The sequence below is a fragment of the Poeciliopsis prolifica genome, unplaced genomic scaffold, assembly GCF_027474105.1.
Source record: "Poeciliopsis prolifica strain line A6 unplaced genomic scaffold, Auburn_PproV2 SCAFFOLD001, whole genome shotgun sequence".
In the NCBI taxonomy this organism is placed as follows: domain Eukaryota; kingdom Metazoa; phylum Chordata; class Actinopteri; order Cyprinodontiformes; family Poeciliidae; genus Poeciliopsis; species Poeciliopsis prolifica.
In genome coordinates, this window is record NW_026562376.1 from 19,655,047 (window position 1) to 19,682,357 (window position 27,311).

The 27,311-nt window shown below is 38.2% G+C and overlaps 1 protein-coding gene across 2 annotated transcripts in view; it reads right to left on the reverse strand.

Annotated features, from left to right (window-relative positions):
• Positions 1-27,311, reverse strand: part of cntn1a (contactin 1a) — a 65,933-nt gene that overhangs the window by 7,580 nt on the left and 31,042 nt on the right. For both annotated transcript variants that reach the window (XM_055032898.1, XM_055032907.1), the window contains exons 2-18: positions 24,033-24,161; positions 22,452-22,490; positions 15,612-15,726; positions 13,912-14,090; positions 13,577-13,672; positions 11,504-11,710; positions 10,995-11,094; positions 9,983-10,164; positions 9,725-9,849; positions 9,200-9,317; positions 7,977-8,124; positions 6,877-7,004; positions 5,161-5,333; positions 4,399-4,522; positions 1,223-1,384; positions 699-848; positions 91-161 (exon numbers count right to left, since the gene is read on the reverse strand). In XM_055032898.1, the coding sequence (XP_054888873.1) occupies positions 91-161; positions 699-848; positions 1,223-1,384; positions 4,399-4,522; positions 5,161-5,333; positions 6,877-7,004; positions 7,977-8,124; positions 9,200-9,317; positions 9,725-9,849; positions 9,983-10,164; positions 10,995-11,094; positions 11,504-11,710; positions 13,577-13,672; positions 13,912-14,090; positions 15,612-15,726; positions 22,452-22,490; positions 24,033-24,081 (2,166 nt within the window). In that variant the 5' untranslated portion in view covers positions 24,082-24,161. The remainder of the gene's footprint in view (positions 1-90; positions 162-698; positions 849-1,222; positions 1,385-4,398; positions 4,523-5,160; positions 5,334-6,876; positions 7,005-7,976; positions 8,125-9,199; positions 9,318-9,724; positions 9,850-9,982; positions 10,165-10,994; positions 11,095-11,503; positions 11,711-13,576; positions 13,673-13,911; positions 14,091-15,611; positions 15,727-22,451; positions 22,491-24,032; positions 24,162-27,311) is intronic.

A 27,311-nucleotide genomic window follows, 5' to 3' on the forward strand; every position in this document is an offset into this window, starting at 1 on the left:
AATATGTAGCCGCTATTCCAAACTGACCGAACAGAAAATGCTTCGTCAGCTCTCACAAAGAGATTGCTAGGTTGGAAACAGCCGACCTACCGTCCATGTGATGGTCAGCTCTCTGCTGGCCCCGCCGCCCCCGCCGACATCTGAGGGCGCCACCACAGGAACTACAATAAGACAGCAATGGCAAAACTTTGAGCCCACATACTATGAATCCACAAAAAAAAAAAAAAAACCCACACAGCCTGCAACCTAGCTCTGGATTTACGAATGAGACATATTTCCTCGACAAACACAGTATCAATATCTGCTGCTGCGTCAAACACAATCCTTGAGCTCCTCATAGGAAGCCTGCCAACCGCAGCTCACCTTCATTTAGAGATTATTTTTTTAAAGAGGTCATAGCAGGTCTGAATTCCAGTGTCGAGTTTCACTAAAGTGCTTATTTGTAAAAGCTCGTGTGGTGAGTCTGGCACAATGTTTTATTGGAAGTTGAGCCTGGTGTCAATACTGCTGACTCACTTCGGCAGTGATACTTTATATATTCAAGCAGGCAACAATAGAAAGACAAGGTGTAACTAACAAATGGAAAGCTGGATGGAAGTAACTCAATCTTCTTCCTTCTTTAACATTACTGTAAACAGTTTGCTTTTCCGTGGTGTAAACGACAGGAAACAGATCTAGAAATCTGGACGTGGTCCTACCTGATTCCAGGGTTTTCTCTTTGCTTGACGGCCTGCTTGGCTCTCCTGTTCCCAGAGTGTTGGTGGCCGTGACCCTGAACTCATATTCTGTCCAAGGGAACAAATCCACCACTTTGGCTGATTCTGCATTCCCCTCAACATCGGCAGGAGCTTCAAAAAAACATAAATAAATAAATGAAAAAGTCACAACTTTGGTTTGAAGTACATTTTGATCAAATTGACAGTAAAAGTATCTTTTAAAAGTTTTTACATTACATCTGTCATGTTGTAAACAAAAACTCTGAACTTATTGGACTTTTATGAGAGAAGAAGATAAAGTATTGATAGTTGGGAACTTAATAGTAAAACAGTAAAACTGCCCGACAGTTCAGAGGTAACTCTGAAGGAGCTGCAGCTACCCACAGCTCAGGTGGGAGAATCACCTGAATCCTACACTATTATTATCATCCTACACTATTATTGTAGCCAGAAATCCTACACTATTATTATCATAACATAATTCTGTAGTGATTTGTCTTACTCACATGTTGTGGCATTCTTCCAGACGTCTTTTGAGAACTCGTCTCTGTATTGGATGCTGTATTTGGAGATGGGGCTGTGGTTGTCTGCTCCACGGCTCCACTGCAGAGTGACGCTCTTGTCCGATCTGTCAACTATTCGCACCCCACCTGGGGGTCCGGGGGGTCCTGGGTTAAATATATCAGAGGAGATTAACAGATGGGTTTTAAAAGTTAAAGTCACAGGTGAAAATACAGATGTGGCAGAAAGGCCCAGAAGGTGAATCATACAGCTGTGAATGAACTGCAGACAGGAAGAGTGATGATCCTGGGAGAACTTCAGTCTCTTAGGGAAATTTCTGGCATTAACTCTGATCTATTTAACACGCATAAAAACCCCATAAATATCAAAACTTCCATAAAGCACAGCATATCACACGGCCTTTTACATTTTCAAGCTTTTTCATTTGAAAGACAAACTTTGACTGTGGGGCATTCGATTTTTATAGTGCAGCGGAATATGTTAACTCAAACTTAGTCAAAGGCTTTTTAATCCAATGTTTCTCTTGGTCCTGATGCAACTCTTAATTCTTCCTTTGGAACCAAAAAAAATGTCTGGGTTGCAAATCCCAACCCACAGCCCGAGAAAGCCAAAATTCCCTGTTAGAAAAAAAATTATCTACGCAAAGACAACATATCCACTGTTAAACTGCCCCAAAAGAACCATGAAGAAAGGAAAGGCATTTACATTCTGTACATGAACAAAAAAATAACATGATTTTGGATATTAAGCATTGTCAATATTTACAATGCCTGTAAAAAAGTTCTCACACCCTTGGATGTTTTACCATTTTCATTTATTGTACTAATCAACTGTGATCAAAATTTGTTTTTTTTTTGTTTTTTTTACAAGAAATGTATAAAAAATTAAGCCCTTGTGTAAAAAATTACTTGATTTCTACCAAAATAATGGGAGTTAAATAAAAATAGTTAACATAAAATAAGCAGTTATATAAACACGGGCTCCCTTTAAAGTGAGTGACCTAATTCAACAAAGACCCAATCAAATGGTGCCAGTTGTCTCAAAATGAATGGAATGGTGCAGTGTCTGAGTCTGAAGTGTCAGTAAGTAATCATGGGTCTCATTACAGCATGAAGACAAAAGAAAACTCCAAACAAATCGGAATAAAGGTGGTTAAAAAGTACAAGTCAGGGGATGGATACAAAAAACTCTCTCAGGTATTAAATATCCAGTGTAGTTCAGTTAAATCTTTCATCATGGCATTTAAGGAATATGACTCGTGTGTAAATTTGCCTGGATGAGTGGTGGTACAAGAAAGAGACAATAGCGAGAGAGGTCGCCAGGTCACGATGACTACACTCAAGGAGTTACAAACGTCAGCACCGGAGATGGGAGAGACTCTACAGACAACAACATATTTAGTCGAACATAATCGATTTGCAAAAGCAATGGAAACTGTTAAACATCCAAGGATGCGAGTGCATTTATAGGCTCTGCATTTCCTCATCTGCCTCGACGAATTGGCTGCCAGCTTGATGTCCATTAGGAGAGACCCAGGATGTCTGCTTCGGTTACAGTTTGGGGAACCGTCAGGCTCAGACGCTGTGCGTTCACCTGGCCGTCTGTCAGCGCTCGCTGTGAAAGCCACTGCAGCCCAGCCAGGACACTGCAGGGATCATCGGCACTCTGGATGTCTGCTAGAATTCCTGAATGGAAATCTACAGAAAGCCTTTGTCCTGTAAGACCAAGCTTGTTTCATGACCAGAGAAGAGGAGATGTAAGGCAGGCTCCCAGTTGTTGAGTGGGGGAGAGAGACAAAGCAAAGCTTGGTGAATCATCCAGGAGCTGAACTCGCAGCAAAAGGAGAGATAAAGCACTGAAAGTTGCCAGTGTTTACTTTGTGTGTACTCTTATGAAGTGATAAAAATCAGCAGCTGTCTGTCAAAATAAAGTGAAGAACGACTGCACTCTGTGAGTCATTATGTCCTCATCACATCACCTCACACTTGATTCATTCATGAAGAGGCCAGATGGGAGCTGACACTTTTCAAAACATGCTTTACAGTCACAGAAGCATTTCGTCTCCCATTGAGTTTATTCAGCTACTGTGACTCTGCAACCGGAGCAACGACTTATCTCAGTTCCTAACAATCAAACAAAATACATTTCCCATGCTTTTTTTCCTAAAGTCAGGTCAGGTTCTTGTTACAAACAGGTCTGTCGTGGTTCCAGAGGCAATATTTGGAAAACAAAACGTCACTCCCAATGTTTGTTTAATCCACGTTATCTCAGAGATGGCCAGATTAGTTGGCGAAAAAAATTCTGATTCAGTTGTTTCTAGAAAGAGTTTCTCACAGTGCTTTTTGTAATGTCAGTGTGTCTGATTTACTTTTTACTTTTTAAAGACAAACATATACTCAATCCCTTCATGGTAATTAACATTCTGAATTGCTTTAGTGAGAAATGTACAAGCATGTGGCTGATGAATCATAGAACAGTTTTGTCGTCCCAATTGCTTCAACAGCTATAAACTATCTAATATTAACTTTTCAGTTCATCTCTAAAATAATGTCACACTTAAACCTTTATAATTATAAAAATAGATGTATTTCATTATAAGTTTAAAATTCAAACTATTGTTCTGTATCTCTGACCCTTTGGAGAAATCTTATGAAAAGCAATTTTTTAAAACTGAATTGCACATGGTTCGGTAAATGTCTTATGTGCAGTAAATTATTTTGCAATTTGCTTGTTTTTTTTCTTTAAGCATAGATCCAAAATAGTTGTCGGTGTTGATTGAAGCTACTGGTGAGTCTAATGGGGATCAAGAACAAAGTGGATTAACATTTTTTTTAACAGTTCCAGTCTCAGAAATGTTGAGCTTGATTATCCAAACACTATCTCATGATTTAAAGTAAGAACGCTTATTAATCCTGCTTTAGAAACTACAAATGCTTCATTGAAGTAAAACTGCTGATGGAGAAGTCTGCAACAAAATGACTCAAGTGAAAATAATTGACAGACTCTGCAGAATTAATCTAAAAGTTTGCCAAAACACCTAAAAATGCATAAAAATGCTGATTGTTCACCAAAATCCAATGACTCAAAAACAAAACCAACAAACAGATGAAGCTGTTTTCAGGGCTTTTAAATTAAATTCTACCAATGGCTCACAACTCACCCCTGACAACCAGGTGGGCTGAAGCGGAGGTGTTGTCCACATGGGTTTTTGCAGTGCAGGTGTAGCGTCCAGCATGTTTTAGTTGAGCATTTTTGATGAGCAGTTTAGCGTTTGAACTTCCATTCTGCATCAAACACAAGGAAAACAATTCATTACTTTGAGAAATTCATCCAAGGGGGAAAAAGTGACAGATACATTTTGTTTTTCAGCCCAAAAATCTAGAGATTTACACCAAACTTCACCTTTTTTTGCATAATTAGGCCTACACTTGACTTAAATAAGAGCAAAACAGATCCGAACCACTGCACTAAAGACTGAAATTGGCTTTGCTAGCAACACAAACAGAAGTGAAACTGAACTCCCCTTTTAAAAAGGGAAAATTCCTGCTCACAAAAATAGGAGATCATCATTCACAGTCGTAATCTGGCGGTTGCTGAGCAAGTGGAGAAACAAACGAGAAACCACCAGTTTATGGTAAGAAATGCACTTAGAGAGAGAGGAGGTCATGTCCACATGATAGGACATAATGGCAGTTATAATTACAACTGGGAGATGACTCAATGCTCTTTTCAAGAAAGTATGGGGGATTAATTTTGGAGCCATAAAGTCCACTTAAAATAGACTGTACTTTTCCATTTCAGATCTTCCAGTGAAAACAACGCTAGCGTCAGACTTTAAAGCATGATTCTTGACCTGAATGAACCGACATTTAGTTCTAATAAGAGGAAACAGGCAAACAAAATGACTGCGGCGAGTACTCACCAGGGTGCTTTCATAATGTGCGTTATCTTTGTCCGAATCAATTTCTTGTCCATTCAGGGACCAGACAAAGGTGATGTCCACCATTGGGTCATATGATGCTGCACACTCCATCCAGGTGTTTTCTCCAATGTGAACATCAGCGTTCGAGGGAGCCAGTGTGATCTTTGTGGACTCTTGAGAAGTAAAAGAAAAATGGAAATCAATGACAACAGTAAGCAAGAATCAAATCTCAAAGCTGAAACAGTTTTGATGGCACGAACTGTTAGGAGTGGGCGATAAATCAGTTTTATCCATGAATCAAATATTCTGTTAAATCTGTCGATTTTTTTTTTAATCAATGTGTAGAGATGTCCGGCTACCCAGGACCAATCATCTTCTTTTTCAAGCATATTTTAAAGATTGTGTTTAGTTGAACGTTGAATCCAGGTCACCTCCCAGTAGAGATGGTCGAAATGAGAGCAAGTTTAAAAAAGAAAAATAATATTTCTGTTATTTGTAATTTCTTTTGCAAAAAGGAAACAATATTAAAAGTCCATAAAAAATCGAAAATTGAATTCGGTATGAAAAAATCCTGGGCTCAATGAAAGATGATGAGCCCTCCAGATCTGCTGTCTGGACTCCCATTGAACAACGATAAATCTTTAAAAAGGGAGTTATCTGATTTTCTCATCACTTTCCTTGGTATATTGAGAATCACAATTCTCTAAAATTTCACAAATCAAATCTAATGCAAGTAAGATTTTTACTGCTTCTAACCACTTTTTTTTTTTTATATCTGATCCATTTAATGTTTTACATTTTGATGCAATACTGTTCCTCTTCATATATTTAGATGAATTTTATTTTTGGTGACTGTACACCTAAATTTTACAGAATGGGAAACTGCATTAACTAAACCCCATAAGCACACATGTGGCAGGATGCTTGTCTGATAGCCGTTTCCATTCCTAACTATAAAAATGAATATTACATGTCTCAGTATTTTTCCTGCAACCACACAGATCTCTTAAACAGATGTTGTGTAATAAAACATTTTACAAAGTATATTAGCTTGATTTCTGACAATTTTAGTGCCAACACAAGTACTGAGTACTCGTGGAACAAGGCATCGAAGACAGCACTACAAATAACTACAATTAATAAATACTATTAATTATTTACATAATTAAAGGTTTACAGAACAAACACAAAAAACAAGTAATTTACATGTATGAACTTTATGGTTTTTGATGTGCAATAAACACAAATTTCCAGAAGAGGGCAGAAAAGAGCTTTAGATGGAGGAACACCAACTCTCAACTGTGAACAAAGTAGATCCAATTATAGAAATGACAGGCAACATAACAACAATCTTTCATTTTCATGTATTACTTGGCTGATCTTGAACCAAGAACTTGCGTTTTTCTCTCAAAGAACTGCAAGGCCTAATCCCCTGTCTCTGCACATTGGATCCAAAGCAACTCCCTCATGAATCTGGCCTTGGGGGAACGAGTGAATATCCAGCAGAAGCCTGTATCCTGTCACTTTGCTCTGTGGGCCGTTATTTAACATCAGTTGACATTTGGAGGTCGGCGCTCTTTGATAGAACTGAGAAAGACGAGATTGATTGCCAGCTAACATTGGGATCCATCAAAGCAAACTCCGCCGTCCAAGACGCATCAAAGGTAACCGAGGGCTGCTTGTCTTAAGCTTTGTTTGAGATTGGTTGCAACTTGCCTGTGACCACCAGAGGGCGCGTGCTATTGGCCTTTCCCCAGTCGTTCTCCGCAAAACAGGTGTACCTTCCCTCATCTTGGGGCGTCACGTTAAGGATCTCCAGGCTGCCATCCTCCCAGATGAACATCCTGAGGAGGGAGCAAGCCAAATATTCACACACTGAAGATTCCAGAAATTTTAAAAGGTCAAAAGTGCATTCCACAGATGGGGGGATGATGAAAAATAGTGAAAATATTAAATATCACTGTTGGTCCTCAAGAGAAAAACAACTGTGTGCACAACTCAGCAAGAAGCCGCCTCACTTTTCTGCTAAAGTAATATACGGATTCATTTTTCTGCGCTCATATTCATGCATGATGGAAGGCATACCAGAAGCCTCCTCCTTTCCCCATTACTCCCGCACACCCTCTCCTGCTCAGACAGAAGCCATAGAGAGAATTAGGATGCATATGCAGCATAGTAAATGACTTGCTGCTCCTCCTCCACAATATGTGAGTGTCAGCATTGGGACTCGGGGGTGGGCGGGTTAGGGAGCAGCATCAGAGATCGGAATAGGGGGTCGTGTGGGGGGGGGACGTCTCACCGCACTCAGATTACACTTGTTTGCCAAGTGAAGAGCATGAGATGGGGCTTTACTCTGCCCAAACTGCGCTGCATGATGAGCTTAACGTCAGCCAATGACAAACAGAGCAGCTCTGCTCAGCAATCGAAAACATTTAAGACTTTTCCTCCGATTATTGTGGGTCTCATAGATCTGGAGCTTATTTCGATCAACGTTTTGTAAAGCGTTTCTCTGGGAACTTTAGCTTGCCTTTGAAGCAGAATGACAGATTCTGGTCTTTGCAGCACAGATGTGTCTAAATGACAGATGACGGTACGCAGCTGATGAATATTGGCATTGGAAACAACAAAGGACAACTCAACCTTTACAAACCAGACTGAATAATATGAATAGAAATAACTGAATATGAATATTTATTTATTCATATTCATTAGATTGTTATTCAAATTTATTTTTAGTGAAAAAAAAAGACATCAAATGTTCACTAGTTTGAGTGGGAACAAAACGAGTGTGTCAGTCTTACTAAGGAACGACTGACCTGGAAGAGTTGGAGAGCAGCTCTGTGTCTTTGCTCCAGGTTATGGTGGGCTTTGGGGCGGCTTTGACTTTGCATTCGATAACCACCCGGCCATTTTTAGGTGCCAGCACTCTTCTTACATGGTTATGGAGAAACTTTGGAGCCCCAACTGTGGATGACAGAATTTATTATTCTTGCCAAACTAGCTGTATATACACTACTAAGAGTCAATATGTCCTACTAAGCACAATTTCCACACAAAAAACTGCTGAGTTCTTATTTTAACCCAGAAGTTGTAGTTAAAAAAATGTCTCAGGGTGTTTTGGGATTTTTTTTTTTTTGCTTGTTTGTTTGTTTGTTTGTTTTTTTTGTCTTTTTAAAGTCAGAATCCCAGAGAAGTGACTATGAAAGAAAGTCGTCCTTCTTGACAGTAGGGCTTGCCCCTTATTTGCCGTTTCCACATAAGACATTTTGGAAAATTTCATCCTCCCAACTTTGTGAGAACAGTTTTGAAAATATTATCTTCCTGTTCCAACATGAATAGGCATCTGAGCACAACGCTAGGTCTATAAAGACATGGATGTACCAGTTTGGCATAGAAAAATTTGGTTTTTACAAAGCTTCAACCTCTTGAACTTCTTGTCCAACATCAATGTCTGACCTTAAAAATAAACTTCTGGAAGAAAAAATGGTCCAAATTTGCCATAAACACGACACTTCTAATACAAAATCTTATCAAATCCTTTGAAGTCCATATACTCTATGTTTAGCATTTATGTTTTGACCACAGAAATAGCCATAATGTCAATATGCTAGACTGGCAGCATTTTAAACTGTATAATACATTAGGTATGACTTTTGTTCTCCCAATTGACTTGCTTGTGAGGTAAATTCTTCTGTGACATTATGAGCTTTTTATGCATTTCTAATAATTAGATATTTTAATGCAAAATTAAACTAACAATAAAACTCACCCAGGACACTGCCTGAACCTCCACAAGGTTTGTATTTTGTTTTTGATAAAGCCCCTAATGTCCAATAGCCGTCACTTCAACCAGGTATTTTATGTTGCACACCTAACCCAGTAGAACTGATCTACCTATAGCCCATCCTGTTGTGGTAGATCAGGACGGGGTTAGCAAAAAAAGAAAAAAAAAGTTTTTAGCTCAGATTTTAGAATGTAGTCCTCTACATTTTAGCACAGCAGTTTTTGAAGCAACAACTTGTGCCAGGGTTTGACTCACAGAACACTCTTAGCTCTGCGTTGGCATAAATGACTCCATGGCGATTCTCTGCAATGCACTGGTACATTCCCGCATCATCTGATGTCAGTCTGCTGAATCTCAACTCGGTCCCATCAAGCTGTAGGAAAGAATCGGGAAGTTAGACTATTTTCATCCATTTTAAGCAGTGGAAATGACATCTAGGACACCTTGATGGAAAAGTAAATGCTCCACACGTACATGCCGTCTCTTACACAGCATTTTACATTATGTATTTTGATACAGCACATCTTAATATTTCTTTGCACATTTTCTGTCACTAGCTGCTGTTCCCCTGGGGGATCTCAGGCTGACGACAGCCGTTTCTGGGGAAGCGTTGCACAACAGCTGATTAACAATAAGTACTTTCCGCTGTCATGATGTACACACACGTTCTCTGAACTACATTAACAACACATGGCTGCACACACAGCTGAGAGAAACTACACAGAGGATGCTTACTATACTGCAAACTGAACTACAAAGATTTCCATGCCAGAATTTTACCGGTTCTCCATTCTTCAGCCAGCGGATTTGAGGTTTCGGAACACCTTTGGCAATGCAAGACATGGTGTATTCGCTGTACAGGTCTTTCTCTATGTTGACAATGTGCTCCACCCACTCTGGATGTGCTGCAATGAGAGAAGTTAAGAGTTACAAAAGCCCACAGACAATTAACTCACTGGATAGGGACTTTTCAATCTGTTGAAATGTGTTTTGGCTTTCACTGCTGAGGGCTGACATGTCATTCAACATTTCTCTTACCCTCCACAGATACATTAGCATGGTGAGAGTCCTTTCCCTTGTGGTTAGCTGCTTCACAAATATAGACGCCGCTGTCATTGAATTGGATGTTTGGGATGAACAGCTGAGCACCTGCCATCCGCACCTCATGATTATGTGGTAAAATTTTGCCCTTCCTCCTCCAGTGAATCTCAGGTACAGGGCTGGGAGGCACAGAGAGATGGAGCAAAGTCACACACCAGACAGGATTCAGCTCGTAACACATGCACTGCTTTGCAAAAGTAAAACATTTGCCACAAGTATTCACATTAGAATGTCAGTATTAGAGAGTAATTGTTAGGTGGAGGTAAAATGATATATAGATATTTATGCACAAAAATCCAAAGCGTGGTACACATTGATTTCATCGGTGCTCCTACAAAAGTTAATTTTAAAACTCAGTCTATATCAACGTATCTGTATTGGTGGTTTTATTCTAGAAATAAGAGCACAATTATTTAGTCAAGCTTTAAAATCTCAAGTCATTCATTTAGCACCCCCACATATTCAAAACTTTGGTTTGGTTCCATTTATTTATACATGTCTTTTGCACAACTGCAGACTGAACTTGTGCTCACTTTAGTTTTCAAAATATCTTAAAGCCAGAAAGAGTGAGTAGGGACCATCTATGAACATCAGTTTTTAAGACTTACTGCATATTCTTAGCTCTAACACATTAACGTCCCATTCCGTTGTTGCCGTAGATTTTGACCAGTCTTAACCCATTAACAGGTCAACGTTTGATTCGTATTTAGCTCATTCCATTCATCCGCTCCTTGACTCAGCTCAGCTTTCCAGTCAATGCAGAAGAAAATATTCCCTGTGCTATTTTCACATTGTTTGATCCCATTTAAACGTATGCTGCAGAAGTCATTAGTTAGGCTTCAAGAAGATGAAGCAATAGCTGATAGCATTTTGCTACAGGCCTTACCATAAACGCACAGTTACTTCATGCACTCAAGCCAACAGGAAATGTCAAACTTTTCTCACTTACTTCCCCAATGCAAAGCATTCCAAGATGATGTCCTGTCCCACCAATGCAGTGGTGTGTGGGAACTTCACACTGAGGTCAGCAGGATATTTTCTGATGGAACCTAAACCGAAGAGCAACAGGTACAAACACATACCACAAAAATGAACCATACTTAAATGAAAGGGATGGAAGATGTATAATGTTTTGTTTAAGCCTTTAGTTTATCTAACCTAAATATTCTTTGATTTCAAACCACTTCTTTTTTGTTGAAAATAGAGTTTCTTGAGGATTTTAGAGCATCGTTGAAGAAAATCTGAATAAAATAACTGTGGTGCTGCTGTGTGTTCATTTTAATGCTTCAACATGTCAAAAAAAGACTGTAAGATGTAATGGATTCTATTAAAGAAAACATATTAATAAGTTGCTCTTTTTCTCCCCCCAAACTGACAATGTTCTTATATTGACACTTTCTTAGAGTGTAAATAATAAAGACAACACAATAATTAATTAAGACAAAAAAAAGTACTAACGTTCAGCAAGAGGCTTTAGGGGAATAAATTTGGAAAACACGCTCTTGGAGATGGATGGGCTGGACGTGAAGCAGGAATAGTTGCCCCTGTCTGATGATTCCACCTTGGAGATGTAAAGGTTGCCGGTTATCTGGGAGACAAAGCGCCGCTTGTCCAGTGGGATGAAAGTGGGGAATTCATTGAGGATCCATCGAAACGACAGCTTGCCTACACAGCGAGAGAGAGAGACACGTTGAAATGCTGCCTGTCCATCAACGGTTCGGACACAAGGCATCGTCTATGGAAACAGACGAGGAATCTGGATACGAGCATGGGCTCAAATAAATGAAGCGTATGAATAGTCATGAACAGCTATGCCATGCTGAGCGTAATTACAATTCACGCATGTTTTGACCTTGCAGATGGATTTGCAGGATTCTTTCAGCTGAAAGGTTTAACGCTGTGGGGAATTCCTGCCTCTGGTAGAAATTACGATGCTGTTGGAGTTGGATTATCCATAATAAATGGATGGCTATATATTAGCATTCAGTATGAATATCATAAATGTCAGTGCTGTTTTATTTAGCGGATGGTTACGGCTACATTAGCATTGCTAATGGAAGAAGGAAACAGTTTGGTCAGCCACATTAAGAGACTATAAATGGCAACTGAAGCTGAGGATGCATTGGAAAGTTTTTTTTTGGCCAGATTTTACTCACAGTTTCCAGTTGGGCAAAGTCTCTACTCGTCGGGGACAATCTGCATGGCTAAAAACTGTTTGCATAAATGGTAGGACCAAAAATGATTACCCATCCAATGGAAAATGTGTTGGCAACAATCACTGAAAAAAAAATGGTTGGACAACACTGGAGACTTTTATCCAGACTACAGATGTGAGGTTGCACTGTTCTTTTACCTAAATTTACATCCAACTGGCACAGTATCTGGGGATGTCAATTTCCTCCCAGGTAGAGTCCAGAAAGCAATTTACAAAGAAATGACTGCAATTCAGTATGAATATCACAGCGGTTGTGTTTTAAAACAGTGATGTCCGAAGTAGGTCCTCTAAAGCCGGCATCCTGCATGTTTTAGTTCTCGCCCTGGTTCAACACACCTGGATTCAATGACGGCTGCAAAGGTTGTTACTACCACCAGGGAAAGAACTAAAACATGCAGGATGCCGGACCAACTTTGGGCACCCCTGGCTTAAAGAATAAAGAAAGTCGGATGAAGAAAGAAAGAAATGTGTAACTAAACTGTGTTTTAAATGAATGGGACCGCTTCTGACTCCAGGGTGTAATAAAAGAAGTCCAGCTACAAATAAAAACAACTAATACAGGCTACATCTATATTAGCAATACATCTATAACCTGTTCTGCTGCAGTTATCAGTGTTTATTCACCTTCAGAGAGAGAAAAGGAGAGCAGAGCTCCAGTGAGGTTTGCAACGTCAGGGATCTTTAATCGAAACTTGTTTTGTTTCACAACGTCACATTCTGAAACTGAGTGATTATCTGGTTGTTTTACTTTAAATTTCAGAAACAAAAGGTTGAAAAATACTCTAATCTTACTGGCTAAAACCCCCCACATGACTATGGCTTATTTTAATGTTTTTAATAATAATTTCTTATACACTGTAAACAAAAGAGTGTCTAAAAATGTCTAATTCACCTAGCTAACCTATTCATTTCATTATCTAAAAATAAAAGTAAAATAACATTTTACCATATAAATATGGTAAAGTTCTGCCAACCACAGCTGCTGGTATTTCACAGTAAACTGGAGGCTTTTTGTTTTTTAGTATAGCTTTTATTTTTAGATCAGGAAATAAATAGGGTTGCTATTGTCATACATGGATTTAAATGTTAAGCTTGTCAAAACACAAATGTGTTTGCAAACAAAAATATGCATCTTTATTGAGTGGAGTTCAAATATCCTGCTAATATTTAGCAAAGGATAAATGTCCCCTGTCCCACCCAGGACAAAGCTCCACATATAGTTTAGGGTTCTAGCACCACTTCCATACATTTCTTTCAGGTGGGGGGCATTAGCCTTTCATCAGAGAAGTAGACTCTGGCATCACATGCTTATTTACCTGGATAATGTGGAGGGGGGGCGCAGAGCAGAACGGCCCCCTGGCCCTCCTTAACGTGCACTGCCTGCCTCTCTTCCGGTGAAAAAAGATCAAGATCTGAGAAAGGCAGAGACGGAAACAAGATCGTTTTACAGGCTGATTTGAAGACTCTCACATATCTAAATGTCATCGTTACACACTAAACATAAAGTTTGTCTGAACATGAGCTTCCTCATGAAATGTTGCATATTTCATATGCACGTATGCATGAATTAACAACTCTGGGGAAGCTGTTCAACATCTGGATGGCACCGCACAGTCCACAGAAATGTCTAACTTCAGTCCAAACAACTCACATCCGAACTGGACAGATGCCTCTTGGCTGACGACCGTGCCGTACATGTTGGTAGCCAAGCAGGAGTATTTTCCCACGTGTTCCGATCTCTCGGGGTTGCTGATAATCAGGTTGCCTCCCGATAAACTGTAGCTGCTGCCAGGTTTGCTCAGGTCAACATCCATGCTGTTCAGCTTCCATCTGCATAGAAAGCAACCTGGGTGAGTGTGCTTGTTTATCAGTGAGAAAGCATTATTGCATGCTCACCTATTAAGATCCTGTTTATGTTTTTCGGTCTTTAACTACTTCTGTTGATTTTAACCAATTTTACTAATTCATACATCAAAATGTTGTGCTTCTTCCGGAGATTTCTGCTATATCTTTTTCTAAATTTTACAATTGTACTTTGTGAAATATTTGCGCTTCTGTGCAAATTTCAGCCCCATTCAAATACTTCAAAATTCTATAAAATTCCACTAAATGTTGCCATAATCTTCTGCTTTTTCACAGCTTACAACTTCTACTTCAACATAGAAACTCCATTCAACTCTTAAACAAGTCACAAGACTGAAAACTTGTGACGAATTTTCCGGCTTTTGAATATCTCTTAAGGTTTTTCCACGATTGCGATATGTTTTATGTAGATTTTATTATCGTTTAAAGGGTTTACAATGTAGTCTTATGGTGGACTTGTCTAACTTGTCAATGAAAGCACTCTAGTCACTGACATTTATTTATTTATTTTTTTACTTTTTACACTTTGTGACATACAAAATGATCCTGTTCCTACATATTTAACTGTACAGACATAATGTATGCATCAAAACTTAGCCACGTATATCTACCTTATGGAACTATGACGATCATTGTGACAGGTCTTACGATTTTCTGTCAAACTCTTCTAGAACACAGGCATGTCACACCTTCTTCTATTTCTCTCTTGTCCTCTGTCTGCCACATCTTTTGCTGTATTTAGCAAAAGTAAAATATTGCAAAACTTGTATTTTGCAATATAACTTGCTACATGGTAAAAGAATAGCAAACTGTTTTGCTACATTTTGCAAAAATGTTTGCTGTATTTTGCAACTTTTTTAAAAAGTCTTAAAATGTTCTCCTATACAACTTTAAAACAACTTTTTTTAAAGATTTTTTCGAAAACAACTTTTTTAAAAGTGCATTTTAACAGCTGCTCCGATTAATTTGTCGAACAGAAACTTTCCTCTTTATGCCTTTATCTGTACAAACCCATCTTTGTTCTGAATCAGCCACAAATCTCCTCACAGTATGATAAGAACGCCTCAGTTTTTGTTAAATATCTAATGTTTTCATACTTTGTCATACGGCACTACACTATCTGATGATTTTCTCTTTCCCATATTGCTTGAAACCTGTGGCCTGATTAATAATGTGGAACATCCTTCTTAAGTAGATTTCCTTTAATTGAGCCACCAGACAAACTAATCGACCAGCTCTCTGAAATTAATTATAGAGATTCAAAGAACCCTGACACACAATACCATCTATAAATTTAATGGCACAACAAAAAAATGTAATCTTTATGACACTTAAATCCAATTTGCACAATAATTTGGAACAATTGGAATAATTTGTATTAATAATTATTCAGAAGAAAAAGTATGTTAGCCGACAGACCCTGAAACAACGGAGGTGAAATTTAAGATGCATAGTAATGAGGTTGGGTTTATGGAAACATCATGTTACCTGTATGTGGCAGGTGGATTGGCTCTCGCCTGGCAGGTCATGACAATTCTGGCCTCGGGCGCCTCCTCGGGGTAGATAGTGTCCACCGGCTGCTCCTCAAACACCGGGCCGAAACCTGTGGCATCATCGGAAGAATAGGATGAAAAACAGTATGAGGTAGATTTGTACGCTGGGAAGATCAGGAAGTTAAGTCACTAAGTTTGATCAGAAAAACAAAAATTATCCCAGCAACTACTAAATGTGTTGGCATGAGAGCAGATGTTTGAAAATGCCCACATCAAACCCATGCGTCGTGTTTAGCTGTGTGTTGCAGATGTGCAAGAGCCCACTTGATGAGAACTCCTTTTTTTTTCATTTATTTATTTATTTTTATTCAATCTGGCTTTTACAAAAGCAACACACACATGCAATCACCCCCAATTACTCATTAAAGGAGACAGACATCCTGAATAGTGGCATGAATAAGACATAAACACAATACAGAGCCATGAATAGGCAATGAGGCAGAATGTTCCCAAACGCTGATTATTCTCAAAGATCAAGACTGTGTAGGTGGCTGAATGGATTGCAAACGGGATGTGTGTGTATGAATGCGTGCGCACATGGGTGTTATTCCCCCCTGTGTTTCTGTGTTCTAAGAATGCACAGCTGACACCTCAATATGTGGTATTTCAGACAGTAATATGCTGCTCTGCTTTAGTTCATGGAATCCGGCCAATGCTAGGAATTGTCTGACTGCAACAATGTTCCATAGCGCCTTGCTAATCCACTCCTACTGATTCATTTTGTTACATCACTTCAACGGATTTTACTAAATTGGTGCGTAATTGAATTATTAACATTTTTACAGATTTAAATCTGAAAAGCATTGTTTTCATTTATATTCAATGCAGTACTTTGAATCACATCATTGCAGCTTAAACTTTTCACCTTCCTGGTGGGATTCTCTTGATCTAAATCAGTTCTGTTTGTTCTGAAACGTTCTCTCACAAACTTAGCGCAACCAGTGTGCCGAAGTTGAGATTAAATAACGCTCTGTTTACTTGTAAGAAGAGTTCTCAGAGCAACTGATAGGACTGGATTTTATGTGAGGTTATCAGAGTATCATAGTAAAATAAACTGTCACAAGAGCAGGGATTCAAAGACAAGTCATGGGATGAATCATGCACATACTGCTATAGCCCAGCGTGGTTCGGCACTTGACGTGTATGTAGAGTAATCTCTGAAACCGGCTGTCTAGGTGCACATCTACAATTTAAATTACTTTTTCTGTCTTGGATGTCAGGGGCTCAAGGTCTTGAAAATCTAATAAGCCTAAAAAGCACGAGGACACATCGACAGTCACATTAAGAAGTTTGTTTCACTCTGAACAGCTAAGCAGGCGGTCCGCGTAAAGACACTGAAAGACGGGATCAACTTCCACTCAAACACTATGGCAGCCAGCCGCCTTAGAGCGCTTGACATTGATGGAAATCCCAAGGACTCAGAATTACTGCTGGCTGTGAGCGAAATTAAAAAATGCTAAAAATGGGTCGTTGAGAGGTTGATAAAATTAAAATTAGGTGAGAATCTGTGTTCGGGGAGCAAGGGAGTAGAAAGAAGTGCGAGCAAGGAAAAACTGAAAGCTGTCACTGAAGAGCGAAAAGACTACTCTGACCCTATTTTCTGTTGACTTAAGCTGAAACCATATAAAATGTGGAATAAATTCTTCACACACATACACACACACATATATATATATTATAAATGTTAGATAACCTGATGGAATTGGTGGTTTTTGGTAAAAGGCACTTAACACCAAACTGCCTACCGATCTCTATATCGGTATATAAATGTGTGAGTATATCGGTATATAAATGTGTGAGTGTTTGTGAGTATGAATGGGTGAATTTGACTCCAGCGTAAAGCGCTTTGAGCAGTCAAAATGATCAAAAAGGCGCAGGTATAAGTTCAGTCCATTTTCCATTTAAACATAATTCTGTGACAAGATAATGACAATTAAAAGTGCATTTCACTTCTTTGAAATGAAATGCACTATTCACAAAAATAAACATGCAAGCAAGATAGAGTACTAAAGTTGTGGACATGTCTGTCATAGCACCAGGTTTTCCTGCAGCCTTTCTGATCCGTCCCCAGCCCTCCACATGTTATGTGCCATTTTTTTCACCTGCTGCCACTCTAGTAATCAGTCTGTTCAGCAGGTCGCTTGCTCCTTGATTGCTTCAGTTCCCACCCTGTTCCTGGTCACTGGATGTTTGATGGATTTTATGTTCCTGGATTGACTTCGTCTCTATTTTAAACCCCAATTTGTCTTACGGTCCAACTTTGACAACTCATCTGAAGAAAATACTGCTATCTCACAAGATGTAAAGATTCAACAACATGTTAATATGTTGCACTCAGTGTAAAATCTAAGATGCATGCATGAAATCATATAGCACATGAAGACATTTTTATTCTTAGGAAATAGGAACAAGTTTTAACCTTTAACTTAAAGAATCACAGTCCTCAATGCGGCTTCCCAGAAGCATTTGCAGGATTGCAAATACACATCTCAAATCATCCTACTCTTTTTCTCAAAACCTCCCACTCTACTTCCTAAAATAGAGCTTTCCACAAAACAGAGAAAATCTCTTTTCAACATCTCTTTCAATCACCCCATTTTTCTCTAATCTCTGAGAGAGACTTTGTTTCTCTTTTTTTATCCTACATCAAAGATTTCCTCTGTTCCTTATTTTGGAGTTTTTCGCCTGTGGATACTTGGCTTTGACTTTCTTAACAGGCGAGTAATTATTACACAATAGTCAACTGTGGGTCCTCCTAATAGAAACAGAAAGGAAGCCGGACAGTCTCTTTAAGAGAGGCCGCAACAGCAAAACAAATGTGTAATGTGTGTCTCCAGGGCCGGCTGGAAGTGGACAAACTTCTTTATCAAACACAGGCGGCCTTGTGCGGCTCAATGGTACTGAAGTCTATAGATTCAGCTAAAAACAACAGTTGTTTGTTTTAAAAGCTTATTTTTCCATACTGACACTGGGCACTACATTTATTATTATTGAAGATTTTAGTATGTCTTTGTTTTATTGCCAATTGTCTTTCTAAATTTGTTTGTTCACATGGTTTGTTTTAATATCCCCATGGAAACATGATTATTAAAATCCCACAGAAGTGTAATTCTCTGGCGAATTAAATTTTAATTTGTTCTATGTGCGGATGATGCTTTCTCACATCTGTGCATGATTTTTTTTTTTTTTTGCATGACCAACTGAGAGTCCAAGTGGGACAGATAGCATATTGTGTCCTTGAGGCAAGACAGACACAATGTAGTAATAATTAGCCACATACCCCTGAGCCATGTAATGAGGCATAATAACAAACCAAATTTGTCCCAGGAGGGATGATCTACTTTATTATTCAGTTTATGCAATAATTAATAATTCTACTTGTACTAATTTGACTGAAACCTTTTTGCTTTGGTTAAGAAAACTCAGTCAGTCACTGCATCACTGTAATTTCAAAAACATGCAGCTATATGTATTTGTGGACCGTTTATTGTGGTGAACAGTCAACGATGGATTATAGTGCAAAATATTCTGCTTTGTGGTTAGCATTATTGATATTAAGGACTGTATGTTGTGCTGTCTGCTTGATAACCTGCTTCATAACATACCACAACTCCTGTGCAAATAAGCTGCCTCATAAAATGCATAAAATGATTCATTGACAACTAAAACCACATCAGTGTTCTCAACGGATTTTCACTTTTGGCTCATAGTAAAAGAGCCAAAACTCCTTGTGTCTTCAGAAATCAGGCATGAGACAATAAAATGCTTCATGATAATCTGTGTCATTTTCCTCTGGGAGGTTTCTGAACCTCCACCATTAGTTTCAGTTACAGGGAAAAAAAATATTCCAAAGCTTAGCAGAATTAAAGGTTTTAACACAAATCTACCATAATGCAGAGCATGACATTTTGTGCTCTATTTTCATAAGCGCTCTGCCATACACCTAAAAAAATACTCATCTGATATTTTCACATAGTGACATCTTCTCTCCTTTTTCTTGATTTTTATCTTCTAAATCCCGCTTCAACACAAATGCAATGCCAAACAAATAGATTTTAGATTTGCACAATTTGGAGGCATGTACCACAGATGACACAGAAAATACAATCCAATTTTTTGGGTGGAAAGCAGGAAGAGAATAGCTTATTTATCTAAGCCATTTTTGTGAAATAAATTTTGTTGTCGCCAGTACAAATATGGCATGAAAGTGATTACAGTATATTACTTTAAGAAATTCCAGCAAAGTGTAGAGATAGTAGCGGTGACGTATGTCTAGAATGACTCGTATCTGACCACAGGTAAGACAGCACAGATTAGCTAGTGCCGTGACGACCAGCTGACTCCACCCAGCACCCACAACTCAGACACTCTGGCAACACAATCATGAACTATAGCGATCTCAAACTAGGCAAATTTTTTCTGCCTGGTCAGAACCATTGGGAGAATCTAATGCTCATTTGTAATCAAAATGTATGCTTGGTGCACCGAAGGAAATCTTACCAAGACCTCACAGAGATCATCCACAGCTCAGGAACTTTAAAAGCCCAAAGCTATTGCCTGTCAAAGTGAGACATGTATCAAAAATAGATCCCAAGCACCATATTTATTTTGTTCTACAAAGGGAAAAACACGACCAGTGCTTCCCGGTAAAGGAAAAAAGAAATGAATGGGGGTTTGAGTAGGCAACAAAGAAGACCATCAGAGAGGACAATTATTCATCCCATCAACTAATCAGCCTACATGCAGGATCTTTAGCTTGTTTCCAGGCAACAACTCAACTTATTTTTTCCGTCCAGTTCAGCCTGATGACTTTGCATTCATTTATAACTTTTTTCAGAAAAATTAATGCATACTGTGGCTGGAAATTCTACGAATATACCCAATTAATGATATACAAAATGAATTACCAATGCAAAATTAACTGATACATCTTGGAGTTAAAGTACATATTTACAGAATGCAATGGATTTGACAGTCTTCTGCAGATTTTATTGAGTTTTTTTTTTTTTTTTTTAGATATTTCTTCTGGTAATTTGAGGAAAATCAATAAGTGCTATTTTTGGCCCAACTCTTGCCTAGTCGCAGTTATTCCTCAAGTATCCACAGCAACCTCCACAGAGTGCAGCTTGCAACATAGCGAGCTCCAATGAGTCAGTCTGAGACCACAGCAGGCTGTTTACTCATTTGGCTTTTACATGTCTGCACCGCTGCCATATTTGTGGCTTGCTGGATATATTTAACATCAAATAACGCTGCTTGGTCTAAGACATAATCAAGTACATCATTAAACAAGCCATCAGAACAATAACAGCAATAATTGTTTTCAATTAGTTTCAAATGTGGTGATATCTTCTGCAGTGATTAGTGCTGTGGATTAGTACAGTATAACGACAAGATTCATCATCTGAACGCTGAAATAACTGTCATCGTGAAAATATTGCACAGGTCATGTATAGTACTCCTTATTCTATCATAAATTTGCAATCCTCCTAATACTGGGCACTCAGTGTAGCCACAAAATATTATTATCCAGGTGTGTTGTCCGCTATCAGTGTAGCTATATCCTCTGTTGGGTTTGTAATTCTTAATCTCCTCTGGTGATAAACTCTTCATGTTGTTTATATATTTCTAGTCTTGGTTTGATGAGGAACACAAACCAGCAAAATTTGAAGCTTTTTCCTTTAAATATCCGGTTTTAATACTGCAGGAATACCACTAGGAGCTAAACAAATATTAGATATAAGACACTTAAAGAGGAGCACTGTCAACACCCAGAGGCTTCCCTACAAATAACGGCTTCTTCCAAGGCCACCTCATCACAGAAAACATGAGGAGACTCCAGCCCGGTGCTTTCTTTAAAACCATTAAACCCAGCGAAAGAAAACCTCGAAATGAAGCTGTTTTTCTACAAGGTCGTTTGAAATGAGGGAGTAGGAAATCCAATACGTTATAACACTGTAAATCTGTTTCTTTGTATATTGTGACTTGTTTATCAAATCCAATTCATAGTAAGGCAGTACTATTTTCACATCTCGACGTGTTTACTTATGTTATTGAAACAGACAACAAACTCACTGACATTGTCTTTAAACTTTTTTATGAAGATCGTTTTATTAAATTAAAGATTAGATGATGGTTGGCTGCTACTCAGCTAACTAACTTTTTAAGAGACATGTGTAATTATCTTCCAGGTGTTAAGGTGAGAAGAAATGACAGCCATTGGTAAACATAAATCTTGAAAACCAAAATTGTTTTAGGATTTTAGGGTGTGTGGATCCTCTCTGCATATAAACAGTAAGGCAGAGTGAAGTCTTTTTACTAGAAATAATTCACTAGGCTTTAAATGAAAAAGAAAACATGGTTGTCGAAAGGAATGGCTGCATGCACGGTCATTTATTCGTGGTAAAAGAACATTGTGGGTGCTGCCGTAGGATCTAACAGGGTAAGCAGTAAAGTGCTAGTGGACAACTGGTCATCTAAGGAAGTGACCTTTAGTACTAAAGCAGGAGTTTTAGTGGTTTGTCACTCTGAATATGACGGATGTGTGCAACACAATGCCAAGCAGAAGTAATACCAGTATTGACAGTAGAGAAAAAAAAACAGTTGTCTTTTTCCAAACTATTTAAAGTTTGTCACTCCTCAGTGAGAAAGATCATTCAAGTGAGTGGATATCACAGCGTCTTCCCACAAAAAGAAGAAAGCTGAAAGAGTCATGTTATGAATTAGGTTAGAAGTAGATTAAAGTGCAAATTGTGAGGAAGGTTATTAGTCTTACCTTCCAAAGGGTCCAGCTCAGCCCCTTGCTCTGATGAATCTGCAGCAGAGAATTCAATGTTAATCATCAAATCAATATTCTGCACTGTTAAAACATGCAGAAGATTCAGATCTTTTACATTTATAAAACAACGACACGGAAAATTATGCAAATACATATACATTTGGCTAAAGATAAATTAAAAATCAATTTTAAATATTTCTGTCTTTCGTGTAAGATGAGTGATGGTAAAAACTGCTACTGCTAGTTGCACAACAAACGGGTTGCGGCGAAATTATTCCCAAGGACAAAACGCAGAAAACATGCACACTCCTTACATTGTAGATTTAGTGTAGTGAGCTTGACATTTCCCAAGCTGTCATAGCGTTAATGTCACATCACACTTTGTTCATGCTGCAGCTAAACAAACATGTCAAGCTGATGTCCCCTCGCCAAAGTGAAGACCAGAGTGAGCTGACTTGACTGCTGTCTTTCTTACTACAGCAGTGTTTGTTTTTTTTAATTTTAAGTATCTAAAAATGTAAAAGAAGTGCAGAATGTACTGACTATGTTGGAAATCAGAATTATGAAAGAAGTGTGCTGCCTTAAAGTCATTATTAAAAATCAAGAGAAACAAGAGCCAAATCTTGCAGATTCCCATGTTTGTCTTTTATTGTTTCATGTGAAATAAGTCTAAAATAATTGTGAAATGCCTATGGAGTGGGAATGCAATCAAACTCGCTAATTTGGACATTTCAGGTTTATTTTATTGTCTAGATTGTTTTGTTTTGGTACAGCAATGAACTAAACCTTTAAGCCCTTTAATGTACAATAACCTTTCAAATGTACAGGATGTAACTTTTCTGTTTCGTTAACATCAGATTTTTCCCGTTTCCACGCAGCTCAAATTATTCCCTGATTCATATTCTTCCCCCCCATCTCATTTTCTAAACTAAACACTTTCTCAGCTGCTTGTTCACACTTTGTCTTCCTCATTCTTCAGCTCAGGGATAAAATGACAGCTGTGAAGAAAAAGGTATGCGACTATCCAAGCCACCTGTTGGATTTTCATGCTTTGTTGACAGAGTCATTCATAAGCTTGTTTGAGGAGTTGCTGAAGGACACTATGTTTTTCTTTTTTTTAGAAAAAAATAGGTTACTGGTTGCTGGATATATTGACTTGATGGAATAAGGGCCAAAAGCAAGCTGAAGCTAAATAAGCAAAATACTCTGAAATTCAAAATCTTTCTCCATAGCATTTAAAGAGGCAACTATGACTGTGAAAACCTCTTCTGATCTAGGCATCATAATTGTTCGTCTCGCCGAAGCCAAATTCATAGCTACGATTTCAATGGCCATCTCTGAGATGAGACATGTTCCAACTCAACACGAAAGTAAAAATCATCACAGAAATGAAAAACTTCAGAAACAGAGCAATGTGTTTATTGCCTGTAATTTTGTTAATTATGGGCAACAGCAAACAGAAACTTAGAATTCAATTTCCCCCCAAAAAAAGCTTGAACATCATTGCATTTTTTTTTTTTTACTTTTTCTGTGATTTATGTTTTTGCTTTTCCCCTTAAACTTAATTGTGATAGAAACCTGCAAGCGAGAAGGCCAGGAGATGAAAGAGCAGGGCGAGGTGCAGCATGGTGTTGAAGCGAGAACCACCTGGTGGGGTCACAGCTAGAAACGTGGTTGATGAAACATCAGCAGGACCCCCTGGTTTTCCTAAATGAGATAAGAAAACAGAAATAAAGAATGTTTAAGGCTCTTATAAAGTCTCTGCAGAGGAACCTTTAATTAATAGCCTTTGTTGTTTTTTCTTGGGAAAAAAATCTATTGGGTTTTGGAAAAAAAAAAAAGAAATCTTACTAGCTAGCTGCTTAGTAATTTCTTTCTTCTTTTTTTTAAGCCAGTTCACCAATAAAGGCCAGGACAAATTGCCCAAGAACAAATATGTTTTATCCTCCAGGGCTGCAGACATGCAGGACGTTTCATACTTCACAAGAACTCGAGTGTAGGATTCCTGGAAAGTCTTCATATGTCTCTCTCACCCACTTTCTTCTTTCAGACGTCACATAAAACCCTTCTGCCTAGAAAATGTGTCAGGAACAAACTGCAAGAACAGAATGATGTCATTTTGCTCTTGGACCCCCAGGAGAGAGAGCGAGAACCACATTCCTCTGTTCTTGCAGAGTCTGTATTACCCTTGAACTGTGTGATCTTCCTCTGCTCAAATTATAGGAACGCATTCAGTGTCATTTATACAGGCTTTAGACGAGCCAAGCTCCAGTTTTTCATAGCAAAAAAGAAAAGCGTGAAGCTATAAAAAGAATAGTGGCTTTAATATTAGATCATTTATCCTTGCAGTAGGAGCAGAATTTCCTACTGCAAGTCCCTGACTCCCAGCTTTTTTAACTTATGCTACAGTTAGAAGACATTCAATGAACAGTATTTTCTTCATATTTATCATCCATCCATCCATCACTTGCCCACCATTGTGACAGGGGATGATATCAGGACCTAACAGCAGCTTTCATCAAGCTTCAGCAGCCACTCTCTGTCTCCCGGCACACATTAGCACACACACATCTCTGTTTCCTGTCAGCCTCAAAGGCACAGTCTCGTGATGGATTGACGTTTGATGACTGACTTTTGGCTAATTGTTTGAACATTCCCAGACCAGGCACAATTACATTTCCAAAGATGATAGCACAATCTCTCACTCACTCCCAGCAGATCACTTTGGAAACAAAACGCTGTTTTAGTTTGAAGTAGGCTTTAGCGTGTGACCAGGGCACAGGTTTCAGAGGGTCTCAGAAGTGCTAAATTTTTCTGTGAAAGTCCTTTTATTGAAATGACATAAAAAGTGCCTAGTGTACCAAAGTTTTTTTTCCTGGGCTTAGCACCACCTTCACTCAAACCATCTCTGCTGACTGCTGGACAGCTGACTGAAAGAAGCTTCCTACACTTTTCCTCACTTACAAGAAAGACAGATTTTCCTTTTCTTAATATGTGGACAGTCATGATATTGAGCTTAAATAAGACAATACACACTAAGCAGTTGAAAACGAAAACTAATATAGAGTACATTTATTTGTGATCTATGTATCAAACTCTAAGCAACAATACATAGATGATGTTTTGAAGATTGAAGCTGATTCAGTTAATGATGGACAAGCAATCACTCCAGGGTGTCGGGTTAGGACAGTTGATGTATATGTTCAGGTGAGTTTGTGATTGATGTAAGAAGAGGATGTCCAACTCCAGGATTTATCTTCAATCGACTTTAATGAATTCTTGATGTTCTCCATACATATAGTCACATGCAGTTGGGACTATGGATGGTGCATATGTGTGTGGTTCCTACAAAGATAAACAAATACAAATTATAAGAACTTGCAGGTAAATGCACAATAAACCAAATGTCTGCAAAGTGTATAAACTTATTTATGTTTAAATATTACTATAAACTATAAACTTCTTAATAGTTATGAGAATGTAAATAATAATCAAATCCGTTAATTATAGCATCACACAATAACATACAAGAGAAATAAGGCATTTTGGCAGCAAATAGAGACAAGAGTAACAGCTGCATCTAATCAACCGATCTTAATAGGATAATGCTAACGGCTAACTTTTAGCTCTCAACAAATTAAGCAAACCGCAGCAAATGACAATAATATTAAACGTGACAGGATACAATACAGCTCTTAGACATTTATAACCTGAACTAAACCGACAACAGTATTACTTACATTCAATGGACGCACACGGTAGAAAAGAATAACAGCGAAGCCTGCTTTGAGCCACACCACTTAATGCACTCAACTCTATAAACAACATGCAGCAAACACGAACGTGAGGCCACCTAGTGGCTGAAACAAATACTACATTTAAACATCTCGATAAAGAACCAAACCAGAGGGCTGAAAACAAATAATTAACTCTTTTGTACAGATGATTTGTAACATACTGAATATTAAATGTCATTTTAGCAACAATTCAACTAGCATTTACTTTAATCTGTTAAATAAAAAAACTTAAATCATAACATAACGTAACATAACTATGTTTTAATCGTTTTCAATTTGACCAATATTTGTTCTCTGTCTGAAAATGACAGTGAAGTTTTGGACTTATCTAGCCAGAGCCCTGACTTGTATCTGATAGAGAATCTGAGGAGAAAGTTAAAGGAAACGATTAGGGTGATGGTAAGGAGACCATCCAAATGTGAAACACAAATGTGTCACACCAGTGGAAACTTAGAAAAACCTGCTCAGCTATTCTAAGAAGGATTTGATTTCTGCAATGTCAATAAAAATTTTTTTTTGTGATTACTTAAAATGCTATGACTGATTTGACATGCTGTTTGTAATATTTAAGTGAAAAGAGATAGAAAATTGTTTTTATGTAACTGATTCACTTATTACATTGTATTATTATCTTTTTGGAGAAACAAACTTCTGGGTACAATGAAAATAATATGAAATCTTAATCTGCCACGTCTGTGAATAATTTTGGGCCCGCTGCATGTATTTTTGTTTTCTGCCTTCATGTTAATATTCTAACATAGTGAAACTGTGGGATTTTTTAATCAAATGTATACAGTGAGAATTGAATAGTTCATTGAAACGATAAAATAGAAGAGCAAGAAAAGGAATAATAGCTTTTCAAGGTGCATTAACAACATTAACTGCAAAACTGGGCAGATTGCTTGCTTTGAAAAAATTTTAATTTCTGAATGATATATAATTAAAGCTCAGATATAGATATTTAGACTGAAATAATAATCTCTACTGCATCAGCAGCAGAGGTGCAAAAAGTACACGGCAGACAGACCAAAACTTTAAAGTCATATTCATGAACTTTTTT